This window comes from Anneissia japonica, unplaced genomic scaffold (genome assembly GCF_011630105.1).
Source record: "Anneissia japonica isolate Jap-2015-1 unplaced genomic scaffold, ASM1163010v1 scaffold288009_len375886_cov190, whole genome shotgun sequence".
Lineage (NCBI taxonomy): Eukaryota > Metazoa > Echinodermata > Crinoidea > Comatulida > Comatulidae > Anneissia > Anneissia japonica.
Window position 1 is genome coordinate 291,668 of NW_022748146.1, and position 23,553 is coordinate 315,220.

At 32.8% G+C, this 23,553-nt stretch overlaps 2 protein-coding genes across 7 annotated transcripts; both read right to left on the bottom strand.

Moving 5' to 3' along the window:
• Positions 1–3,052: 3,052 nt before the first annotated feature.
• Positions 3,053–7,140, bottom strand: LOC117120685. 2 transcript variants are annotated; one of them, XM_033265718.1, is made up of 2 exons: positions 6,812–7,140; positions 3,053–3,975 (listed from the first exon to the last, which is right to left on the bottom strand). In XM_033265718.1, the coding sequence occupies exon 2, from the start codon at positions 3,969–3,971 to the stop codon at positions 3,090–3,092; it is 882 nt and encodes a 293-aa protein (XP_033121609.1). In that variant the 5' UTR covers positions 3,972–3,975; positions 6,812–7,140; the 3' UTR covers positions 3,053–3,089. The 2 variants fall into 2 exon arrangements, with proteins under 2 accessions (XP_033121609.1, XP_033121608.1); XM_033265717.1 differs by lacking the exon at positions 6,812–7,140 and adding an exon at positions 5,631–6,030.
• Positions 7,141–14,102: 6,962 nt separating this feature from the next.
• On the bottom strand, positions 14,103–22,240 carry LOC117120674 (arylamine N-acetyltransferase 1-like). Of its 5 annotated transcripts, none has more exons than XM_033265701.1 (4): positions 21,106–22,240; positions 17,198–17,329; positions 16,261–16,311; positions 14,103–15,520 (listed from the first exon to the last, which is right to left on the bottom strand). In XM_033265701.1, exon 4 carries the CDS (start codon positions 15,508–15,510, stop codon positions 14,638–14,640), a length of 873 nt encoding a protein of 290 aa, XP_033121592.1. In that variant the 5' UTR covers positions 15,511–15,520; positions 16,261–16,311; positions 17,198–17,329; positions 21,106–22,240; the 3' UTR covers positions 14,103–14,637. The 5 variants fall into 5 exon arrangements, with proteins under 5 accessions (XP_033121592.1, XP_033121589.1, XP_033121590.1 ...); XM_033265698.1 differs by having other exon boundaries at positions 16,261–16,402; XM_033265699.1 differs by having other exon boundaries at positions 16,261–16,402; positions 17,198–17,409.
• Positions 22,241–23,553: the final 1,313 nt, after the last annotated feature.

The window sequence follows — 23,553 nt, forward strand, 5'->3', positions numbered from 1 at the left end:
GTATATAAAAATAAAAAAAAAAATAAATATAAAAAACACACAAAAAAAAAAAAAAAAAAAATATATATATATATATATATATATATATATATATATATCCATACATTTTACATATAATTATTGATAAATTATCCAGGAAATTAACCTTTAGCTATCAAACAATAATAAATATTGTTGGCCTTTAAACACAACCTTATTATTATTATGATGATGTAAAATAGTGCTCGAACAGAGAAGAGAACATGAAGGTCGTATTAGGCCTATTGTTTGTAGAAATACCTTGATGGGAACTACTGAGGAATTTTTTGGTTGGTAGCATATACACCATACTATCTTTAATTAACTGTTACTTTATTCGAGTACGGTTTCCGCCGTTATTAGATAATGCGTGTATGGGTTGGATGTCTGTAAAGTAAGTGAATACTGTAGTCATTATTAATTTTTAATAGTGATTGATCAAAAAGTGAAAATGTGCTTACAGATATGTTGTGTTCGTAGGAATTCTAACAGGTAACTGATTAAGCACACGACCGGAAAAATTCACCTTATCACATCAAATTCACTATATTCACATTTGCAAATTGATTGCTCACCGTTATTACATGCACCCGATGGATGACATGAAGTAATTTCTACGTATATATAGATTACGTAAACGTAAAATAAATGTTAATTGTATAATATGCATATTGTGTGCGTTGATCAATTTCCTCCCCAAATAACTGGTTGATGTTTTGTGTGTTGAAAAGGACGTTAAACGTTACCCCTGAATGAACAACAAAGGGTCTTCTTTGTCTTTACCTTTGTGTTATGTTATTCATCGTATAATTCATATGGGTACGCTGGAATCAATGAAGTAAAATATTTTATCATGGGATCAACAAACAAGAAAACGTGCTGATAAATATGAAGGCACGGAAAATGAGAAAACAAACAAAAATTCTCAATATAAATTTTAAATGCATGTACAATAAGATCAGACAAATCTTTAGTACGGTAACAGTTGTAATAGTTTATTTTGAAATTATTTTACTAACTCTACTCGTGAAAAAAGCAGGCCATACCCTTGACATATAGGTAAGACGCACCCGCTCTTTATCACCATAACCCAAACACCTAGTGCAAATATGCAACGTTTCACCAGCCATTGAAAACTGAGAACAACAATCATCTTTTGACAGAACAACGAACATGCTGTCAAACCAAGTACAATTAAAGTACAATAGAACAAGCAATTTCTAAGCAACCCTAGGCATGATTCTATAAGTTAGGCACCAAATCATCCAATACACCACTGTTGAACACCACAAGAGGAAATTCAATTATTAAGCACAAGTGTACCACCGTAAATACATTTCTAATAGCAAAAGAATAATAAACACGTCCAGAAATTATTACAGATGAAGAATAATGTAGCTGAAATTTCGTTAAACAATTTCTTTTTGGGGCTTCAAAGAAACTATTATTCTGAATACTTATTTTGCCTGAATTTGATGGCTTCAACAACATCATATCAACCACCAAATCCAGGTTGAACACCCCCCTCCCCCGGCGGAGGGGGAGGGTGGCCAGGGGACCATTGGACCACCCACATTGGCCCACCCACTTTTTCTACTGGGGGTGCCTGCCCCCACCCCAAGTTTGTGACTGTTCCCAGCACCAGTGACAAATATTTTACGAACGCTGCAATATCATCATCACATCGTCATCGTCATCATTATTATTATTAGTATTATTATTTGGTGCTTAGATACCTTGTTTATTTGCGTCTTATAAATTGACCTATTATCATCATTATGAAATAGATTTTATTCTTCATTTTCTAACGAGTTCCCTTTTTGAGTTGAGCAACCAAATGTTGATTGACGACTGTATATGGCGTCTGTGAAGTTTCTTTGAAACCCACCCTCAAGCATGAAGAAAAAATCGCTGCCTTCGTGAATTCTGTATTTAGGCATATAGGGGAGGCAGGCACTTTTAATGGAGCGACGCTCTAGTTCTCTTTATACTAACCACGAAGATGTATACTAAGTGTAATTAACTGTACAGTATTTAAAATAAGCAAATCACAAAAATAATAGTAAATATGCATAAATTCGCACATATACACCTATATACAATAGCATTGCATAATCAAACTGGCCTTGCCAGACTTAATACTAGACATTTCAAAAAGATGACACGACAAAAAAGCCTAAATGTAAAAGAAATCTATAGATTGGACATGATATACTGATTTGTGCACGGTCTTTCACTTAACAAAATGATGGTCATTAAAAAGAGTGCCTTGTAATTAGCACATGTTTGATATGTTACAATCTGATTAGCTGAAGCGTTTGGCGAATGATAATATTGTAATTAGGAACTACACTTTTTCATCAATGGCACACTTCTCAATGAAAGGTGCAATCAAAATAATTAATGTAAGATATATAAGCAAAGCAAAGTTTACAAAACATAGTTAAACTAGGGAACAGTTAAATTTCATTGTTCCCTGGTTAAACTAAAATCAAAATTCAGTTCGAGTAATGTATAGTAAACGTAATATTACCTTAAATGTGATCTTAAACTAAAATAACGGAAGACAAATAAAAGTTAAGTGACAGTAGTATACCACACCATGCCACCACCATATATACACAAAATGAAATTAAAAGTTAACCAAAACTAACGAATATTTAAAATCATACGAAGTAGGCCTATGCAGGACTAATGTCCATCCATCATTGGACACTTCTTTTCAACTTGATCCTGCTTCATTCAAATGTCTAGGTTTATCTCTTGTTGTGACACACGTCTTGTTGCTTGAAGAAGTGGTAAAAGTGCAGAATAAACTTGTAGCACGTTTTTATTTGAATTAATGTTGCCAGGAAAGATTATCTGGGATGTTTCAGTCGTCGATCTGTAGTATGTTGAATGAGGATTTGGAGTGATCATTTTCTAGGCATGGCCCGTGAAGTGCCCTTTAATTATTATTCTTAAAACTTATTATTATCCTTAAAACTTATACTAATCAAGTTCCTAAAAATGTAGTCATGTTTTTTTTTGTTTTTTTTTTTTAATTAGTGTCTGTTGATTAAATAATCATTTTAGTCAAATTTAATAGAGCTACACGCATCCAAGGCAGCCTCTATCTCGAGTGAGAACTGAGGAAAATAAGTTAACATTGTGGAAACAAACTTTTCACGCGTGGTTATCCGCTCAACATCCAACTGATGATCATCATTCTCGTACAAGAAAGTTGAATCTTTAAACGCCACTAGTTTCTCGTTCTTAAATATGACGCATGTTAGTGATATCAGAAACGGGCAGTTGTGGGCTCCTGGTACGGTGTACATCTCCGTCATTACTGGTTGCATGTAATCTACCTCACAGGGGGTGATTGGCATATCCATAAATTCGTGCCATTCTTTGCTATTAATGTTGACTGGAAACTCATACCTCTTATCATGTTTATGCAGTCGTGTTATTTTATCACCATTACGTACAAACTTGAAGTAGAGAAATCCTACGTGATAAACGGGGGATTCAATTTCGAAATTCAACGGTATTGGGTCCCATGTTGGGTGTGCTATACCGACATCTGCTAGGTGTAGATCACCCGGTTTGGTGAGATCACGCACAAGGGTACACAGATGGTTGTTTTTAGTTTTTAATATTAAACACCCGGTATGGTAGACATCATAACCAATTTTTTCTAGTAATATTTTCATGAATTGATTGGCTGAATAACAACGGCCACCTCTCTTTCTGAATAAATCCTTTTTAATTTCATCAAATGTTGGTAGGTGACGCTCCTCTGGCTTAGTACTTAAGGTGCCTATGTTTTGAAATGGCTCAACGTGCAGAAAACGGTAAAGTATTTCCCTGAGTAGATTTTTTTTGTTTAGTTTGAACTTTTGTTCTGCGTCTTCAATGCACAGGACATCCTCTAAAAACTCTTTAACTTCACGGTCCGATAGGGCTAACATTTTTCTGAAAGAAATTAAAATCATTAAATAACAAAATCATGAACGTGGCATGCATGATCATCATCATATATGATGATGAAAATAGAAGATGATAATAAATGATATATGATTTATATACATAGGCCTATATATTTTATATAGGCCTATAGTAAATCAATGCAACTAAGTGCACTGTGGATTATGTATGTGAATATTCAAATAATAATAATATATATGAACAATGGAACAAAAAAATGGTGTAGAGATTGCATCGGGCACAGCTTATCAACGAAAAATTAATATTCAAATGTTTGAAAAAGTGCCTCATTTGGAATTCAAACCAACATTTGATCACAGTGGTGCCGCTTCTACAACCCAACCAAGGACACTTCCTCAAACAATTTACCCCCTCAGAGAGTGGTGCTAAAGTAAACTAGAGCGTATTGTTGCTGGTAGTATCAACTAGTACTCTCGAAAAGGCTGCCTTCGTTAATATTGCTACGTCTTTAACATAATATTTCTAGAAAGACCTTTGTAAATAAAAACAAATTAAGCCTCCCTTTTAAATTAAGAACAATTACTGTCAGCCAATAACGTTTGTAATGTTGACAGCAGTTAGTTAAACATAGGAAAACTGGATTATACAGTAGTATGTGCTAAACTGATGTAGACATTCCTATACATTCATTATAGGCCTACATATATTATTATTCATCACTTATGATTTTAAATTTAACTGACTAATATTTTCGGAGGCTCACATTTGAGGTTAACATGATCACTTTATATTATGTATTCTATTATTTATTGATCATACGCCTTTGTATCAGGACACTCTCTTCAGTGGTCTTTTTTTCCACCTACTGAATATTACCCTGCTCCACTGTACTATACTAACTTAAATTATACCTCAAATATGCTTTTTGTTTTTGTTTTCGTTCAATATTTGTAGATTCGTTTTAGTGTAAAATTGTTTTGTGTTTTTTGTTTTTGATTTTTTTTTTTGTCCTCTTACTCAAATAAGTATACTAGAAGTAGTCTAACATAATGGAATAAGTTCTCTCATTGATAGGGTAGGCATATGCCCAATACGATATATAGGCCAACTACTACATTACATAATATATAATTGTTCTTTTTATATTATAGCAATGTTTCTACCATTATTTGATTTATATATTTATTTATTTAATAATATATTTATCCAGGGTGACAAAATATCACTTGTGGAAATGTTTTCATGGTTTGGTCCTGATCTTGGATATTCGCGCGTTTACCAATACAATAACAACTAATCTATAGTAGCCTAATAATATCATTATTATATTATGTAAACATTATATACTACATTTAAGAGCATTGTAAGAGCGTAGTACACTATACAATATTTTAAGAGCATGACCCTACATGGTTTTATATCAATGGGGCCTATTTATCATTTTTTAATAGGCCTTATAGCCTGTATTATCCTAAAAACATAAAGGTCTATTCTTATTAAAACCTAAGGGAAAAGATTTCAAAAGTGTAAATATATTCATAGGCTTACATCTTACAGTTATATCACCACTGATCCGTAAACTTTAGCTGCATGCCGTTCAGCTTTGAGATAATAAATAGAACCTATAAGGCATATTTATTTAGCAGGCTAACAAAATAAGCATAGGTCTTGTATCTACTTACCGTCAACTTAATGTATCACAGTTTCTAAATGGACATCCAAATATCAAAGATGGTTTCTCACTTCAGCAATCGTATCGTAGACATAGACATGCAGGCCCGTGCATTCTGAATCACTGCGCTAATAAAGCATGTCAAATGCGTAAGCGTATTATAAAAAGGCCTCTTAACCCTACCTTGAAATTTGGAAGGCTTATGGGATTTAATGAGCATTCCTGTGTGATCCCTTTAAGTACTCAATGTCCATTCGTTTGATTAAAATGCAATTTTGGGGTTTTATTTTTTATGGTCATGGTCAGATAGATTTACATAGAAACTCATGCAACCTGCTTGTTGAATGTATCCCTAATCCACATACATTTGACTCAGTATTTTGTTAAAAGCTTATTTCCACATGCTTCATAGTTTGACCAGGTGTGGAGACTTAATGAACGTGCAGATTTCATTATATTGTATTTATTAGTGATTTGCAAGGCTTTATTTCGAATTGTATTGTATTTGTATTGTATTTGTATTGTATTTGTATTGTATTTGTATTGTATTTGTATTGTATTTGTATTGTATTTGTATTGTATTTATTTATATTTATTTATATTTATTTGTATTTATTTGTATTTATTTGTATTTATTTGTATTTATTTGTATTTATTTGTATTTATTTGTATTTATTTATATTTATTTATTTATTTATTTATTTATATATTTAACCAGGGTGACAAAATATCACTTGTGGAAATGTTTTTCATGGTTTGGTCCTGATTCTGGATATTCGCGCGTTTACCAATACAATAACAACTAATCTATAGTAGCCGAATAATATCATTATTATATTATGTAAACATTATATACTATATTTAAGAGCATTGTAAGAGCGTAGTACACTATACAATATTTTAAGAGCATGACCCTACATGGTTTTATATCAATGGGGCCTATTTATCATTTTTTAATAGGCCTTATAGCCTGTATTATCCTAAAAACATAAAGGTCTATTCTTATTAAAACCTAAGGGAAAAGATTTCAAAAGTGTAAATATATTCATAGGCTTACATCTTACAGTTATATCACCACTGATCCGTAAACTTTAGCTGCATGCCGTTCAGCTTTGAGATAATAAATAGAACCTATAAGGCATATTTATTTAGCAGGCTAACAAAATAAGCATAGGTCTTGTATCTACTTACCGTCAACTTAATGTATCAGTTTCTAAATGGACATCCAAATATCAAAGATGGTTTCTCACTTCAGCAATCGTATCGTAGACATAGACATGCAGGCCCGTGCATTCTGAATCACTGCGCTAGTAAGCGTATTATATAAAGGCATCTTAACCCTACCTTGGAACTTGGAAGGCTTATGGGATTTAATGAGCATTCACGTGTGATCCCTTTAAGTACTCAATATCCATTCGTTTGATTAAAATGCAATTTTGGGTTTTTTTTTTATGGTCATGGTCAGATAGATTTACATAGAAACTCATACAGCCTGCTTGTTGAATGTATCCCTAATCCACATACATTTGACTCAGTATTTTGTTAAAAGCTTATTTCCACATGCTTCATAGTTTGACCAGGTGTGGAGACTTAATGAACGTGCAGATTTCATTATATTGTATTTATTAGTGATTTGCAAGGCTTTATTTCGAATGGACGTAGAGAGGTTGGTTGGTTGATTTTTAGATAGTTGGATTAACTTGTGAGAAAAATGGGGGAGGAAATGCTGTTGTGGGTTAGGAGTAGTCAGTGGCGCCGAGAGGCCGGGGTACCCGGGACAAGTGCCCCGGCGCCCGCGATAACCAGGTAAATAAATAAAATAAAATAATTTTTAAAAAAATATTAAAGGTATACATTTACCCAGTACCATTCATGTGTTTTCCCCACGAGAATTGTAAATAAAGCTGACCGTTTATCGATTGGTAATTAATATCTAATTCTTTTTCATTAATATTTTCATGACTATTCTAGTGTTTATGTTTACAATGTATCAAATTGTAAATTATTTACGTTATTAATTTATAATTATAAAAGCCTTTGACCCTGGACATCGTCAATATACACACAAGTTAGAAAATAGACCTGATAGAGAATGGGTTGCCAAATAAACTCTTAATTAATATATTAAATCAGTGGCGGATTTAAGGGGGACCCGGCCCCCAACTCTCAAATCTTTCAAAATTTAACAAAAATTGAGAAAAAAGAAAATTCTAATCAAATTTAAGTCTAAAAGTGCCATTTCGGCCGTCCAGAGGTGCCATAAACATACATTTTCCTACTCCAGCCACTATGGTTGGGCTGAGGTAGATAGACCGTTCATTGTGAAAGTCCTTGTCACCACTGTAAACTTTCATACCTATGTTATAAATCTTTCCAGCACGTTTGAATAAAAGGAAGGATATCTTTTACTTTTCTTGTTTCTGTACTTTGTTTTTTTATGGCCTGTAAAATTAGGCACTTTAGGCACTCTATAATCAATTGAATTAGTCCTCTAATCCATTAAAATGCCATAGTTTCCGAGGTGGGGGGGGGGGGCACACACCAGGGATTTGACCCTCGATCCCACTGGGGCGCCAGGCGGCCAACAGACTAACAACCAATGGACAAGGGCAGCTAAGATGCCCCGGGAACCGCGACCGCTTTCGGCGGCCTGGAGCTAATTAATGAGGACAGCAGTGCATATTATATGCCGAATTAATTTTTTTATTCAATCAAAAATAATAAAGAGTGCGATACAAAACGAAGATGAAAAGGGTGGTCAGGGGCAGAGTAAGCGAATATACATTAAAAGGAGTCTGCAGTTGCCCCTCATTTACATTAAAATACTAGCTCCAAAGAGTGCATACCTCTGTCTGTGTCTAAATACCAACAATACGCAGGTCGTGTATGATGGACGAATTGCAACATACCCCATGCAAATAATGGAATCACCCGTCGTATTCCGGCACTTTATTTTCTTGAGTTTTACAGAATACCCTCGTGGAAATAATGGAATCGCCCGTCGTTTTCAAGTACTGTACATTTTTCTTGAGTGCTCATGTCATACCACTGGCCTGTGCATGAATACGAAGGGCGATTCCATTATTTTCTTTTATGCTCGATGGTAAAAAATCGCATTTCCGTGATTTGACCTTGTCCTTTGACCTTTTTTCCAAAAATTGAATGGTCGCTTTCTTCGATTATTATTTACCATTCCACTAAATTTCATGATAATCTATTTATTTGCGTAATCTTGCTGACAGACAGCGGTAAGTAGGCCTACATAACTTCTTTCGGCGGAGGTAATAGCAAAATAATAACGGTAATAGCAAAAATATATAAAATACTCTGTATATGTACAGTAGAAAATCCAAATTGCAATTAACCTTTACAATTTACATTACGGGTTATATTTACAAATGCATACTCAATAATCATATCATTAACAAAAATCAGTTAATGTATACCGTACACAATAAATAATTAATTAATTAAACAGTTGACACCATACGTAAAATATATATTTAATATTTTCTTGTTAACATTTAAGCTGCTTTTTGTCAGATTTTTTTCCTACTGAAATTATATATAGGGGTCTCGCCAGCTATACTTGGGCGAAAAAACGAAATGACCGCAACTCTTAGGCAAAATAAGCAGATTGCACCACGATTAAAATATTATTATCGCCACGCTAAAAAAAATGTACTAGTAGATTTTATTCAAAGCATTACAACAATAAATACCAAAGTGTCAGTTCAACAATGCTCCCACCACCCTTTCAAGCTCTCTTTTTCAATCGCATATCGTGAGGCACCCTTTACAAGCCCAACCATGACAGGATCTCTTTGTAAGCAGTCTGTGCGTGCACGTAGGTACCTGTGAATTTAGGGGGAGGTCCTGGTCGATGCTAAATATTCGGCTGGATAGGGCGCGGCTCCGTACCGTAAAGTAAGCGTAACGATCGTAGTATGCACTGAAATGTCCGTTTTTATGAACAGTATAGATAGCCTAGTACCGCGTAAAAAAAGTGCAAAACAAAAGAAAGCACGGGCTAGAACTGATTATATATTTAGTCCAGCATGTAACATTGACTAAATTTCAATGTGGCCAACTCTTGGGTTACGATCTTTATTTGGGGGATATAGTAATATTGCTGGGGCAAATGCAGGGGACGCAGACTGTGCGATCACACACCCTAAATTGCATTTATTGATATGAATTACCGATTTTTAAGGTACGAGGGTGCACTTTCTGAGTACCTAGAGGTCCATATTCTCAAAATTTCCCACCTCATCCCCAACCACGTGGTGGGGCTGAGGTGCTGTGAACTTTCATGCACCCATTACCGACAAATTCTGCATCTGCCCCAGTATTGAAGCATCTAGAGCATAGTCCCGATCTTAGCTTATGATCGCGAAATACGATAATTAATCCGAACTGCATGTTGTCGGGTCAGTTCTCTCTACTAAAATGAAAAACTATCGTCAGAAGTTGGTAAAAATATCCTTTATGATTAATGAACGAGAGAGAAGAGAAACGAAAATGATATATCGCCACTGACTCTTTGCTTTGCACATCCCATGGTCACCTCCATTTTCTTTTGTAGCAACTACATTTATTCATCAATATCATAAATCATAATTGAATTTATACATTTACAATTGATATAGGTCCTAAAGAAATTGTATTTCGTACATTTCCACCACCAATACCAGTTGATTGTTCACTGGATCGTTCCCCTACCTGCTATCCTAAAAGCAATTTGGAAAGGAGCAACTGCTTCTGCCATTTACAAACGTACGTGATGAATTGAAGTCAGAATACAGAAGTATAGTTGATTTTTACTCAAATAATAATTACCACTTGTAAAGTACTGTATAATAATAATAATAATAATAATTATTATTATTATTATTATTATTATTATTATTATTATATTTATTATATAACGTATATATAATATATGTATATATAATAATGTAATATATGATATAATATATAATATATGTATAATATGTATATATAATGTATTATTATTATTATTATCATTATTATTACTATCATATATTATTTACAACAATAATAAGTATAATAATAATAATAATAATAATGATGATGATGATGATGATGATGATGATGATACAAACTGTACGTTGGTTACAATCAGCTAAACTCCAGGTTTCAGATGTTAGAGAACCCTTTTTGAGTGGAGTCAGCTCAGCTCTGTACTTTTCTTCTGTGTACTCCTAACTACTAAATTGAATCTAACGACTGACTACTGACTACTGACTCAGTGATATGGGGGTGTTTGCCTATTATACTTTAGGTAATGGGGGTGTGTCTCAAGTAAGTCACCCCATACTTTAGAGTTTCTGATTGAGAAATTCTTTCTCTATGATTTAGTAACTTGTTTACCAAAAAACTGCTAATTAAGATGTATCACAAACTTCAGAGCTTAGGCTCAAAACTGACAATCATAGATTCATAGTGTGAGAAAGGCCAAGTCCAACTGACTAGGGTAAAGTTATACAATGTCCAGTTATATTGTTAGATTATCTGTATACTCAAGTTGACCATTAAAACTGTCAAACCAATTTAAGGCATTTATCAGGTGAAGGGTATCGATTCCAATGGTTATGCAAGTTAATACCATTGAACCTTAATACTACATTACATCCCTTTCAATTATTTTTTTTTTTTAACATCATAACATAAAGGTAAAATGTACTACAATGTGTAGTAGGCATAAAGCAATATAACAATTCATTAAAAAAAATTAATCGTTAAACATAAAAAATCATAGCATATAATACAAGTGGTGCAAGATGAATACGTGTCAATTTCCATCATTTACTCATATTCACTCTCTCTTTCTCTCCATTCTTTTCTTAAAAAATACAAATGAATAACATTTTTGATTTTCGAGGTTAATCAATCTAATACGTTTTTTTTATGTGTCTTAGTCATTGATTCAACATTAGATTGTATTTAAACGTCTAGGCTTGCCATATCCGACGTGATATAAAAATATTTAAAAGTAAAATAACTTTATGAGGAGGAACTTAAATTAACTGTTATTTAACTGAACATTATTTACTTACTTATTTCCTAAAAAATCAATTGCTTCTATTACACGTAGACTTGAATTCATCTAGTCGTGTTTACTAGCAATACACATATGCACTTTAACTCGTTATCGTTTCTTATCATCACGTATTTCATATAAATCATTTATTATTTACTTATTAACTGTTATTTAACTGAACATTATTTACTTACTTGTTTCCTAAAAAATCAATTGCTTCAATTACACGTAGACTTGAATTCATCTAGTCGTGTTTACTAACAATACGCATATGCACTTTAACTCGTTATCGTTTATTATCATCACGTATTTCATATAAATCATTTATTAGTATACCTTTTATCATACATTTATCCTAAGCATTTCATGACAAGTAAAATTATGTAAATTTGAATTATTTGTACTCATGTGTACTTATATTCAGTATTCATTTAAACTGACGCATTTATCCTCATATTACATTTCTTTCTTTAAACTTGCATGCATTACTCAACAAGTACTAAAGCTTGTTCATTTAGTGTAACTTGCAATATAAGCTTGGATTATTCAATAATTCATTAATCGCTTCATTACATTTAAATAATAAAAAAAATTGTTGTATTCCTCATCATAAAATTATAAACACAATTTAAATCATCATGTCAATATAATTCGTACTTAAATCATTACGCTGTGTATTCACACAATATAATTTCAAGTTCTCAATATTTAAATTCAATGTTCGTATCAATATTTATTTCAAGATTGCAGTATAATTCCATGTTTACACGATAAATTAATTTGGGAATAAGTAAATAAAATTCAATTTTCTCGAATTTTGAAGTGCGTTTACGAATGGTGCAATTAGTAAGTGAATGGTTATCATCACAATTTATAATCGAAGATTTTTTTTTCCTCTACACGTTCAAGTCACATCAATTAAACATTTTATAATTTAAAAAATTTCTGGCCAGTAAATTAATTAAATTAATAAAGGAATTTATTTATATCAATTATCATTTAGCTTTAATAACCTCAAAAATTGCCTGGCTATGAGCAATTGAAATTGGTTGTACAAATTGGTATACATGTGTGATTCTGCAAAATCAACAGTCCGTTAACCTCTGTGCTGAATAATTGCTATATTATTGATGTTTATACTTGTGTTTTGATATCTAAATCAATCAGGTATCGATTAAAATGTGCTTGTATTGATGTTCAAAATTTTGCTATTTTGACCTTTACTTGTTTGAAAAAAAATTGCGCACTACAAAAAAACGTGGTTGATGTAATAAAATCAAATTAATTAAAAAATTAATTATTAAATTAAAACCAATTTTTAATGAGGGATAAAAATATAAACAAACTCTTTCTCACACAATGTCTCACAATGATGGAATGCAACAATGTATTCAACTTACCCATTTACTTCATTCTTGATAAACAAAATGCAAATTCCAAGCAAACAAAAGTTCAGTAAAGAATCTAAATGTTCAAAGTTAAATGTTAAATGTTCAAAGTTTAACGTTGGCCTAAAGTTCAAATGTATAGAGCGTTTTCCATCGTCATGGGGTGAAGTCCAAGTGAAGTCGGCTTGTCTCGAATCCTAATAACTTTTGGTCATCTGTCGGCTTGTCTCGAATCCTAATAAGTTTGTCATCTGTCGGCTTGTCTCGAATCCTAAAATCTTTGTCATATGTCGGCTTGTCTCGAATCCGAACATGGTGTTTTTTTGTCAGCTTGTCACAAATCCGATTATTTTTTTCGTTTCAATTCTCTTCCTGTAATGTGGATGCCTGTTGTTTTGTTTTATTTCTCATGGTTTTAAATTCTTCTTGTTAGTTAGTTGCGGTATTTGAGAAAAATTTTAATTCAGTTCCAAGAGTCACGTCATTCAAAAAGGACAAACAATCTGCTTAACCGCAATTCGGGTATCGTTTAGTGCGTCTTCCATGTTAAATACTGGTTAATTGGGTGGCCTTTTAATGTGTAGTAGGAACAGTTCCTTTTAGTACACTGCAAACTTTTATTCACACAAACTGTACGTTGGTTACAATCAGCTAAACTCCAGGTTTCAGATGTTAGAGAACCCTTTTTGAGTGGAGTCAGCTCAGCTCTGTACTTTTCTTCTGTGTACTCCGAACTACTAAATTGAATCTAACTACTAACGACTGACTACTCAGTGATATGGGGGTGTTTGCCTATTATACTTTAGGTAATGGGGGTGTGTCTCAAGTAAGTCACCCCATACTTTTAGAGTTTCTGATTGGATCATAGAGAGAAAGTCTTTCTCTATGATTTAGTAACTTGTTTACCAAAAAACTGCTAATTAAGATGTATCACAAACTTCGGAGCTTAGGCTCAAAACTGACAATCATAGATTCATAGTGTGAGAAAGGCCAAGTCCAATTGACTAGGGTAAAGTTATACAATGTCCAGTTATATTATTAGATTATCTGTATACTCAAGTTGACATTAAAACTGTCAAACCAATTTAAGGCATTTATCAGGTGAAGGGTCGATTCCAATGGTTATGCAAGTTAATACCATTGAACCTTAATACTATTACACTACATACAACCATAAAACCTCGATTTGAAGCTCTGGGACTATTACCTAAACCACTGTATAAACCAAGCGTGTTTTGAATTTATTTTGTTTCTTTGAAATTCATGTACATTGTTGTACTGTACTGTCTCAAAACGAAGTCTATGCTATCTTCAAAAGAAGCCCATGGACTTCTTTTGGAGGCTAATTTTGCAAACTATAGAGGGGCTTCAATTCGGGATGGGCTTCTTCTCGAGATTAAGCCCATTGGGCTTCAATACGAGGTTTTATGGTATTTGAGCACACTGTATTATTATTTATTTCATCTATGCACTATATCTGTTTTCCCTCTAAGCAGCAAAAACTTAATTTGAATATATATGCATATGTATGTTATTGCAAGGTTTTATCTTCAAAATTGTTTTTGTCAAATTTTAGAGACTGCAACGTCAATAGCAGCCTCAAATATGTCCATTGGGAATTGAGGGAAGTAAGCTGAGAAAGTCGAAACAAGTTCAGCGCGCGTATTTATGTCTCTCACTTCCAATTGATGATCATTATTCTCGAACAAAAATGTGGAATCTTTGATCGCTATTAATTTGTCTTCAGCAAACGCGACACATGTTAGGTGTTCGAGAAAGGGAACCTCGTGTGCGCCAGGTATCGTGTAAATATCGGTCATCTTCGGATGAAAACTTTCTATAGCAAGGGGCTCCGTTGTCATCTCCCAAAATTGATGCCATGCTTTGCTGTCGATGTTGATGGGGAACTCATACTGCTTATCGTGTTTATGTAATCGTAGTATGGTGTTATCTTTACGAACAAATTTAAAATAGAGAAATCCTACGTGGTAAACAGGGGATTCATCTTCAAAGTCTAGAGGTATCGGATCCCAAGAAGGAAATGCCATGCCGGCATCAACTAGATGCAGGTCTCCTGGTTTTGTAAGATCGCGAGCTATATTACTTAAATGGTTGTTGTGATTATTTAAAACAGTGCAACCGATATGGTATACATCATAACCAATTGTGTTTAGTAAAACGTTAATAAATCGATTGTTCGCATAGCAGAGACCACCTCTTCTTGCAAACATATCCTGTTTGATTTCTTCAAATGTCAATAGATGGCGGTCTTCTGGTTTTGTACTCATGATTGAGATTCCTTGAAACGGTTCGGCGTGAATATACCGGCGGAGAATGTCTCGTAAAAGTTCCAGTTTGTTTTCTCGGAACTTCGTCTCAAAATCCTCGATTTGAAGAATCTTTTCAAGAAACTGCTTGGCATCGTTATAAGACAGCATCGTGATAAACCTTAAAGTTGGAAATATAATAGTTTCAGTTAAAACAATGCAGGCTAGATGTTAATCAAAATTCCGTAAATGAGGACTACAGTATAGAAACAATTCTTTTGGGCACCCCTATTCAGGGGAACGCCTATTAAGGGGACCTCTATGAAACGAATGGCAATATTATCTCTTAGCACTACGGCCAACTCCCAAGGGGTCACCCCTTTTGAAGGGGATGGGGACACATTCTGGGTTCGCCAAATGGTCAAATCAATACACTACAGGCATATTTAACCCCTATTAAGGGAGTGATTTTTAAAAAATTATTTATCACAACAACTGCAGTCCAAAAATAAGAAAAATATCATTCAACTTTATATTTTGAACCTTTTAATCAATAATTACTAACATTTATCCACAATTTTTTCACCTGAATCCTTAGAATAGACATCGGTATAGGTCTACTGCCTGTCTTACTTGTCAATTTTGACGACTCTTTACCATGTGGATTTATTTTTTTCTTATTTTTAGTGTACTTTCATGTAGAATTCTAATCCATACCGTTACCGATTCATGCTACTCTTTCTCATAGAAAGCTCAATATTTAAAGAACAAATATTGGTCAATAACATTGCATCATGAAATAATACTGGAAACACAACATATGTTGTTATAATTAAATTTCTATTGATTTTATAAGTGTAATTGCAATATAAGGTTCATTTGAAGAAATTATATTTGTAGCTAGTCTTGATTATCATGTACCTTTCCACAAAATTTTATGGTGATCCATTCCTTAGGTTTTGCGTAATATTGCTAAAAGACAGACAGACAGACAGAGAGGGGTGAATACATCCTCCTTGGCCGAGGTAATTATGGCATCAACTGAGTGATTCGTTCGCTCAACCTGTTATATGTTTTGAGTATTCAGTATAGTAAAGATATATAAACAACACAACTTTTTCTTTCCTTTAGAATAAGTGTGTCATTTGTGTTCACAAAAATTATTAACATTTATTGCACAATTGACTACCGTAGTACTTAAGAACGGATTTTCTCCCATTATTAACAGACTAGCAATCGATTGAACAGAAATTGTGTGAAAATCGTGTATTGCAAAGTGGACAGGAAATAAATGACAAAGAAGGTCAACGTTACTACTATAACCTATTTGCTAGGGGTCATTGAAAATAGATAGTTCGTACTCAGTCACTTTGACAAAAAACCCTCAGCAAAGATGTGCCTACGATAACTGGAACAGGCACCATGTCAGGGAATATTGTATTAATTATTTTACTATACTTAATATCATTAATTTTTACGACTAAACCACCAATGGTGTTCTATAATAGAAGCTTCGTTACGCTTGTAGGCCTTTTTTACATACAATATATTAGGCCTAAATACATAGGCTAAATATATCAAATATAATATATATCAAATAGATAATACATATACCGTATATATATATATATATATATATCTGTCTCTTATACACATCTAGATGTGTATAAGAGACAGTGCCTATACTGACTCAAAGCAAACACTTTCACACCCGCCACAAAGGAATCCAATGGATGATACTCAGTAAAAATTTTATTGTCATTAAAATTATTTTACAAACCGTCATAAACTGCAAATTTTATAATAATTAGGGTACGGTCATAACTGCGGACATTTTTCAAGAAAAAATCATGCTCACCTCTGGTTTATGATATAGCGGGCGTTAAAAAAAAAAAACGCAAAACCACTAGGTTTTTTTGGCAAGCTGGTTACAACAGTGGAATGAAGGATCAATGGCCAAGCGATGATATATTCGTCACCTCACCTCCGTCTAGGAAAAAGCACTCTCAGAACAACGAAAATGCCTTCTGTGGGATGTCTACACTGCCCCACCATGACAAAAGGAAGTAACTGACAATTTTTCAAAAAACAAGTTTTCTAGTCGCTATCAACGAACAAATAATTTGGAACATATTGATATATTTGAGTGTGCTCAAATCCCACTAATTAACAAGTAATTAGCAACACAAAAAGGAAGTAAGAGACTAAAAATACAGTAAAAACCACCAGAATAGGAAGCAGGTGACAAAATCAACATGCTCCATATTCCTTAATTACTCAATGCAATGCAAACAACAGTTGCTTCCTTTTTTCATGGTGGGGCAGTACAGTACTAATAGATTTGTATATTGATAACTTCCATTGATGTCTATGTATAAAATATTTACATGTCTGTTTTTGTTCTCTTATTGCTCTCTTTCTTTACTTATTTATATCTGTCCATGGACTGGCTTAATTGACTTATAATTAACAGTGTCCCACGATAAACAAAAAACCCTATGTTAGTTTTGACGAATATCATTGGCACTAGGTACGTTTATATTTGTGTGGTAAATATATAGGGTCTCGCTCGGCTTATTGACTATGAAAAGTATGAAATTTAAATTAAAATGAATAAATTAATATACATAGACAGGTAATGTGTTCAGCCTTCGATGATCACTGGTTATATGCCCATGTCTATATTAAAATCTACACAAATTTATGACATCAACTGAAAAAAAATGAGTTTAATGTTGATAATAATATTAAACTTAATTACAATGTTTCTGTTGGGGGACACAATATTTGATTCTGAAAAGGGAACAGTGAAATTACATTGTTTCCCTGATTCTTTTTTTTTTTTTTTTTTTTCAATTCAAAATGGTATATTTATTCAAAATTCAAATTAAGACATAAAACATAGCAGCCAAAAGGCTGAATTGCGAATTATGTTAACAATTAAAACCATTAAAAAATCAAACAGCAAAGATAAGAAAACAAGCACATCAAAAAAGAGAAAAATATTGCATAAGGATCGATATTCTATCCAATTTGTCATTATTATAATTATTGTTATTATTATTACTATTAATTTATTTAGTTATGAATACTAATATAAAAAAGATCAAAAAACATCATAACAAGTAGATCAAAAAAAGAGAAAAAAAGGATTGCACAAAGATCAAAATTTGTCATTATTATTATAATTATTATAATTGTCATTATTATTAAAGTTAAGAAAAATAATACAAATCAAAAAGGACATCATAACAAAAACATCAAAAAGAGAAAAAAGATTGCACCAAGGTCAAAACATAATCATTATCGTTACAATTAAGAATATTATAATCAATATTATTGTCATTATTATTTATTATCCTTATTATTATAACTGTAATTAAGGATTGTCATTAAAAATATCAAGAAACATAACAAATGAGAAAATCACAAACATCAGAGAAAAATTACAATATAGAAAAATACATAGAATAAATTGCACAGGGACCAACAAGGAAGGCAAGGGGGAGGGGGAATCACTGAACCGCAAAAAGGGCAATAGCATGCACCAGACCCCAGGGGGAGAAGATAGTTATTAATTATTAATCATTGGAGTTAATTAAGTTAACAAGGTATGGTAATGGGCTGTTTTGATATCTTTTCGTTCTACAACGAGGTATAGTAAATTTAGTATTGCACCTAGTGTGCGTCGTCATACGACAAAAAATTAATACCCAGGATAATTCTACATGCCCTCTTTTGGACTCGCTCGATGCGGGAATCCCAAAGTTGTGTAAGTCCACAATTCCACACAGGAACTGCATATTCTACAATAGGACGGACTGTACTAATGTAATTCTGACCATGATTCTCTTCATGTTGAGTTTGGCTTTGATTTATGTTTCCGACATTGTCATACGACTATTTCTAATTTTTATAAAAACCAATTGTTGATATGTGCAATAATTTTAGCTGTATATTATGGAATGTTTTACGATGTTATAATGATGTTAATTTTATAATCTTGTCTTAGCTGCTATCAAAGATGTGGTTCTACGATCACTACCATAAAACGGCCAACACCCTGGTTTGATAAAGACTTTCTCAAAGCTTTAAAGGCTAAAGAAAGCAAACGTAAACAGGACCAAACGAAATTTCATTGCGATGATTTTTAAAATGCTCGTAGGTATTTAAACAACAATGTAAGTACTCAAATTATGTTTCGTCTTTGTCACAAAGAAAGCTGAATGAAAAACCTAACCGCTTTTGGTCCTGGGTTAAAAGTAATTATAAGCAAACTGATCCATCTTTCAAGCATGACTTTGTACCTCGTTTGAGACCAATCTTGCGATGATGCTGACTGTTGCCTATGAAGCATTTGGTGCAAAATGTCAGTACTGTGGCATGTGTACTGACTACGCAAAAGCGTTAGACGGGGTCTACTAATGTACAAAGTCAAGAAGTTTGGCATTTGTGGATCTCTTCTCTCCTGGATTCAATAAGTTACCTTAATAATCGTTATCAACATGTAACCTATAATGGATTTACTTCTACCTGGCTTCCTTTCACATCCGGAGTCCCACAAACTCCATATTAGTACATTTGTTGTTCACAATATTTGTTGAATGATGTTCCTGATATCTTTACTTCTTCGCATTGCCTTCTGATTGCCGATGACATAAAATTTTACCGCATCGTCAATAACTTAAATGATTCTCATTTATTACAAGATCAGGAAATGCTGTATAATTGGTCTTCTACTTGGAAAATGTCTTTCAATTCACAAGTGTCAGGATCCTACATTACCGCTTAAAAAACTGTTATTTGATTATGATTACAGCATAAAATGGTGCTATAATTGAAAGGTTGTTATAAAATATCTTGATTTTTTTTTTTTTGAGATTTAAGCTTAATCTTGACAAAAATGTTGACTATATTGTATCTAAAGGCAATAGGATGCTGGGCATGTTTTTGCGGCGCTGTAAATATCTCGATAGTAACACCAAGCCTTATCTTTATACTTCTCTTGTTAGACCAATCTTTGACTTTTCGTCTACGATTTATAATTCTATATGCATTTCTCAATCAAATCGCATAGAACGAGTTTGATCCAAATTTATAATATTTATTATAACAACGTTGGTGCTCCTATGCATATCTTACCACTCCACACTAAAAGGGCATTCGATATGGTTATGGTCACTTTTAAGTTTAAACTCGATTTTTACAATTTCCTCTTTTACTTTCTTTCTTTGAAAATGCATAGACCAAATTCACTTAACACTGACCTAGTCTCTGTGCCCTATAGCCGAGGCAATGCTACTAAAATGGTTTTATTCATAGACTCCGCTATAACCACAATACTATAACTCGTAACGATACCACTATTGATATATTTTTTAACAGTATTTTTTACGTTCAAAACCAAATTTGCTCATTCAATATAGGCCTAATTCTTTCAATTAAGCTAAGAACTACCAGAGATTTGTCCATTTTTTTTTGTTTTTTGTTACCTTTATTATTTATTGTATATTTTGTATTGATATATATTGTATGTGTAAAACATCCTGTAATGGGCAATACTGCTCTTGGATGTAGTTAAAATAAAATAAAATAACAAAATGAAATAATATGAAATAAAATATATGATAATGAATATGAAATGAAATGAAATAAAACTTTAACCTTAATTAGACGTTTTAAAAGCGATACTTCTGCTATGTTTGGGAAACAAGTTAACTATAAATGTCGTGGAATTTTACATATTATATAAAAAAAAATGCTTACCTGCACTAGTTTTTCCGTCCTTTTATGCGTTGGTTAATGCTGAGACAACTTTGCTATGAGGATTAGTTTCGAAATCAAAGGAGACGGTAAGACTTGTACAGTGTCGCAGTTTGGGTCAATGGAAAAAAACCCGTAAAAGTTCTTAAGATGAAAGCCATATAATGTCAAAGGGAGTGTTATTGAAAGTGATCGAGCGACACGAAGTTGTCAGTACTTTATTGAAATGGTTCTGACCGGATCTTTTGTGCAAAAAATAATACTGCCCCACCATGACAAAAGGAAGTAACTGACAATTTTTCAAAAAAACAAGTTTTTTAGTCGCTATCAACGAACAAATAATTTGGAACATATTGATATATTTGAGTATGCTCAAATCCCACTAATTAACAAGTAATTAGCAACACAAAAAGGAAGTAAGAGACTAAAAATACAGTAAAAACCACCAGAAAAGGAAGCAGGGGACAAAATCAACATGCTCCATATTCCTTAATTACTCAATGCAATGCAAACAACAATTGCTTCCTTTTGTCATGGTGGGGCAGAATATGCCTAACCATGCGTTTTTAACAACCGCTGCCAAAAAGGTCGGTTATCTTACACAATAGAGCTCAAAAGGTCTAATTTATCTGAGGTCGAACTTTAATTCTGTTCCAGTGTCGTCTAGTAACAATAGTTAATTGAGATCATCATTATTTTGTAGAAGCTACAGACAACATTTTACGAGAAACCAATTTTACACCCCATACTCGGTCAGTTGCCTCTCTAAAGAAAAAAATATATAAAAGTTAAAACATCGCTCAAATCAAAGCAATTGAATGGAATTGCTTTGCTCCAACCGAAATGCAAACTGTGAACTCTAACTAATATAGAGCATAAGATACATAAATGAGTCCACATACAGAATCTCCCAACTGGCAAACATCTTGCACTTTCTCAACATTGCTAATAATTGTATCTGTCTGAAGCATGAGAAGCCATTCCACCCCCATCACCCTTTCCGTCGGGGAAAGCTGCAACATACCCCAAGAAAATAATGGAATCGCCTGTTGTATCCCGGAGTGCTCATACCCTCATGAAAATAATGGAATCGCCCGTCGTATTCAAGCAAATTATTTTTTTGAGTGCTGCATACAGTGTGACCACTGCTTGGGTATTTACCCAAGATCTTGGGTATTTTGACTTGGTCTTGTGTTCTTTGGTATTCGGTTCAAATCCTTGGGTATTTTATTTTTATTAAGAAAATTTAATATTTTTGTCATAGAGGAAGAATTAAGAAGTAACAAAGTATATTTCAGTCCATTCATGGAGGAAATAATTCCTCCATGGTCCATTCAAGTAAGCAAAACTCAACGAAGTGCACATAACATTTTATATGATTCAGATCAGATTCAGATTTCTTTATTAACTTCAACTGGCAGTAAAATACTGAATTGCGAGAAGTTTACAATATATACAGATAAAATTGTTATTAAAAAGTACAGAAGAGAAAAAATTGAACAAAATACAGCACACAAAGTTTTAAAAACACAGATAAAATACATTAAAAAAGCAGAAAAAAAGATAGCTAAAAAATAAAAATAAAAAAATTAAAATAATCTCAGCAACAATTATAAATTGCCATATTAATTTTCATTATTCTTTCAAAAATTTAAAAATTTGGGTAAGAGGAGATTAAAACAGGCAGTAAAAAAGTGGGAAAGTTTAAAAAAAAATACAAGTTAGCCTTGATCAAATCAATTCATCATTGTTTGTTTAAAAGATTTACCATAAAGGGAACAGTACTAGATCTGAACCTTTCAAAATTGGGCTTGATTTCGTTATACATTCGATGATTACTTAGTGACATACATAGTGACATATATAATGGTGTTAATTGCTATAAACATGGGTTCAGAATTGTTTATTTGTGATTTGCGTTGCCATTGATCTTACCTAATTTTATGCATTACATAATAAAATTTGATCACTGATTTACAGATAACCCTGGCCAACTGAGGGCGTATTTTCTATCTGTATTATTACCTCATGAATATTCATTTTAATATTTAACACAAACAATTACAATAAAAAATGGTTTAAAATTGAACTAAAAGGGAAACTAACATGCGAAAAACACGGGTTTTTTTCAAATTTTAATGCATTTTCAGGAAGCTTGGGTAATTTTGGGCAATTTTTGCTGAATGTTGGGTAATTTCGACCCAGTCATTGGGTATATCAAAAATTGCACCATAATGTCAGGAAATATTGTATTAATTATTTTACTATACTTAATATAATTAATTTTTACGACTAAACCACCAATGGTGTTCTATAATAGAAGCTTCGTTACGCTTGTAGGCCTTTTTTACATACAATATATTAGGCCTAAATACATAGGCTAAATATATCAAATATAATATATATCAAATAGATAATACATATACCGTATATATATATATATATATATAT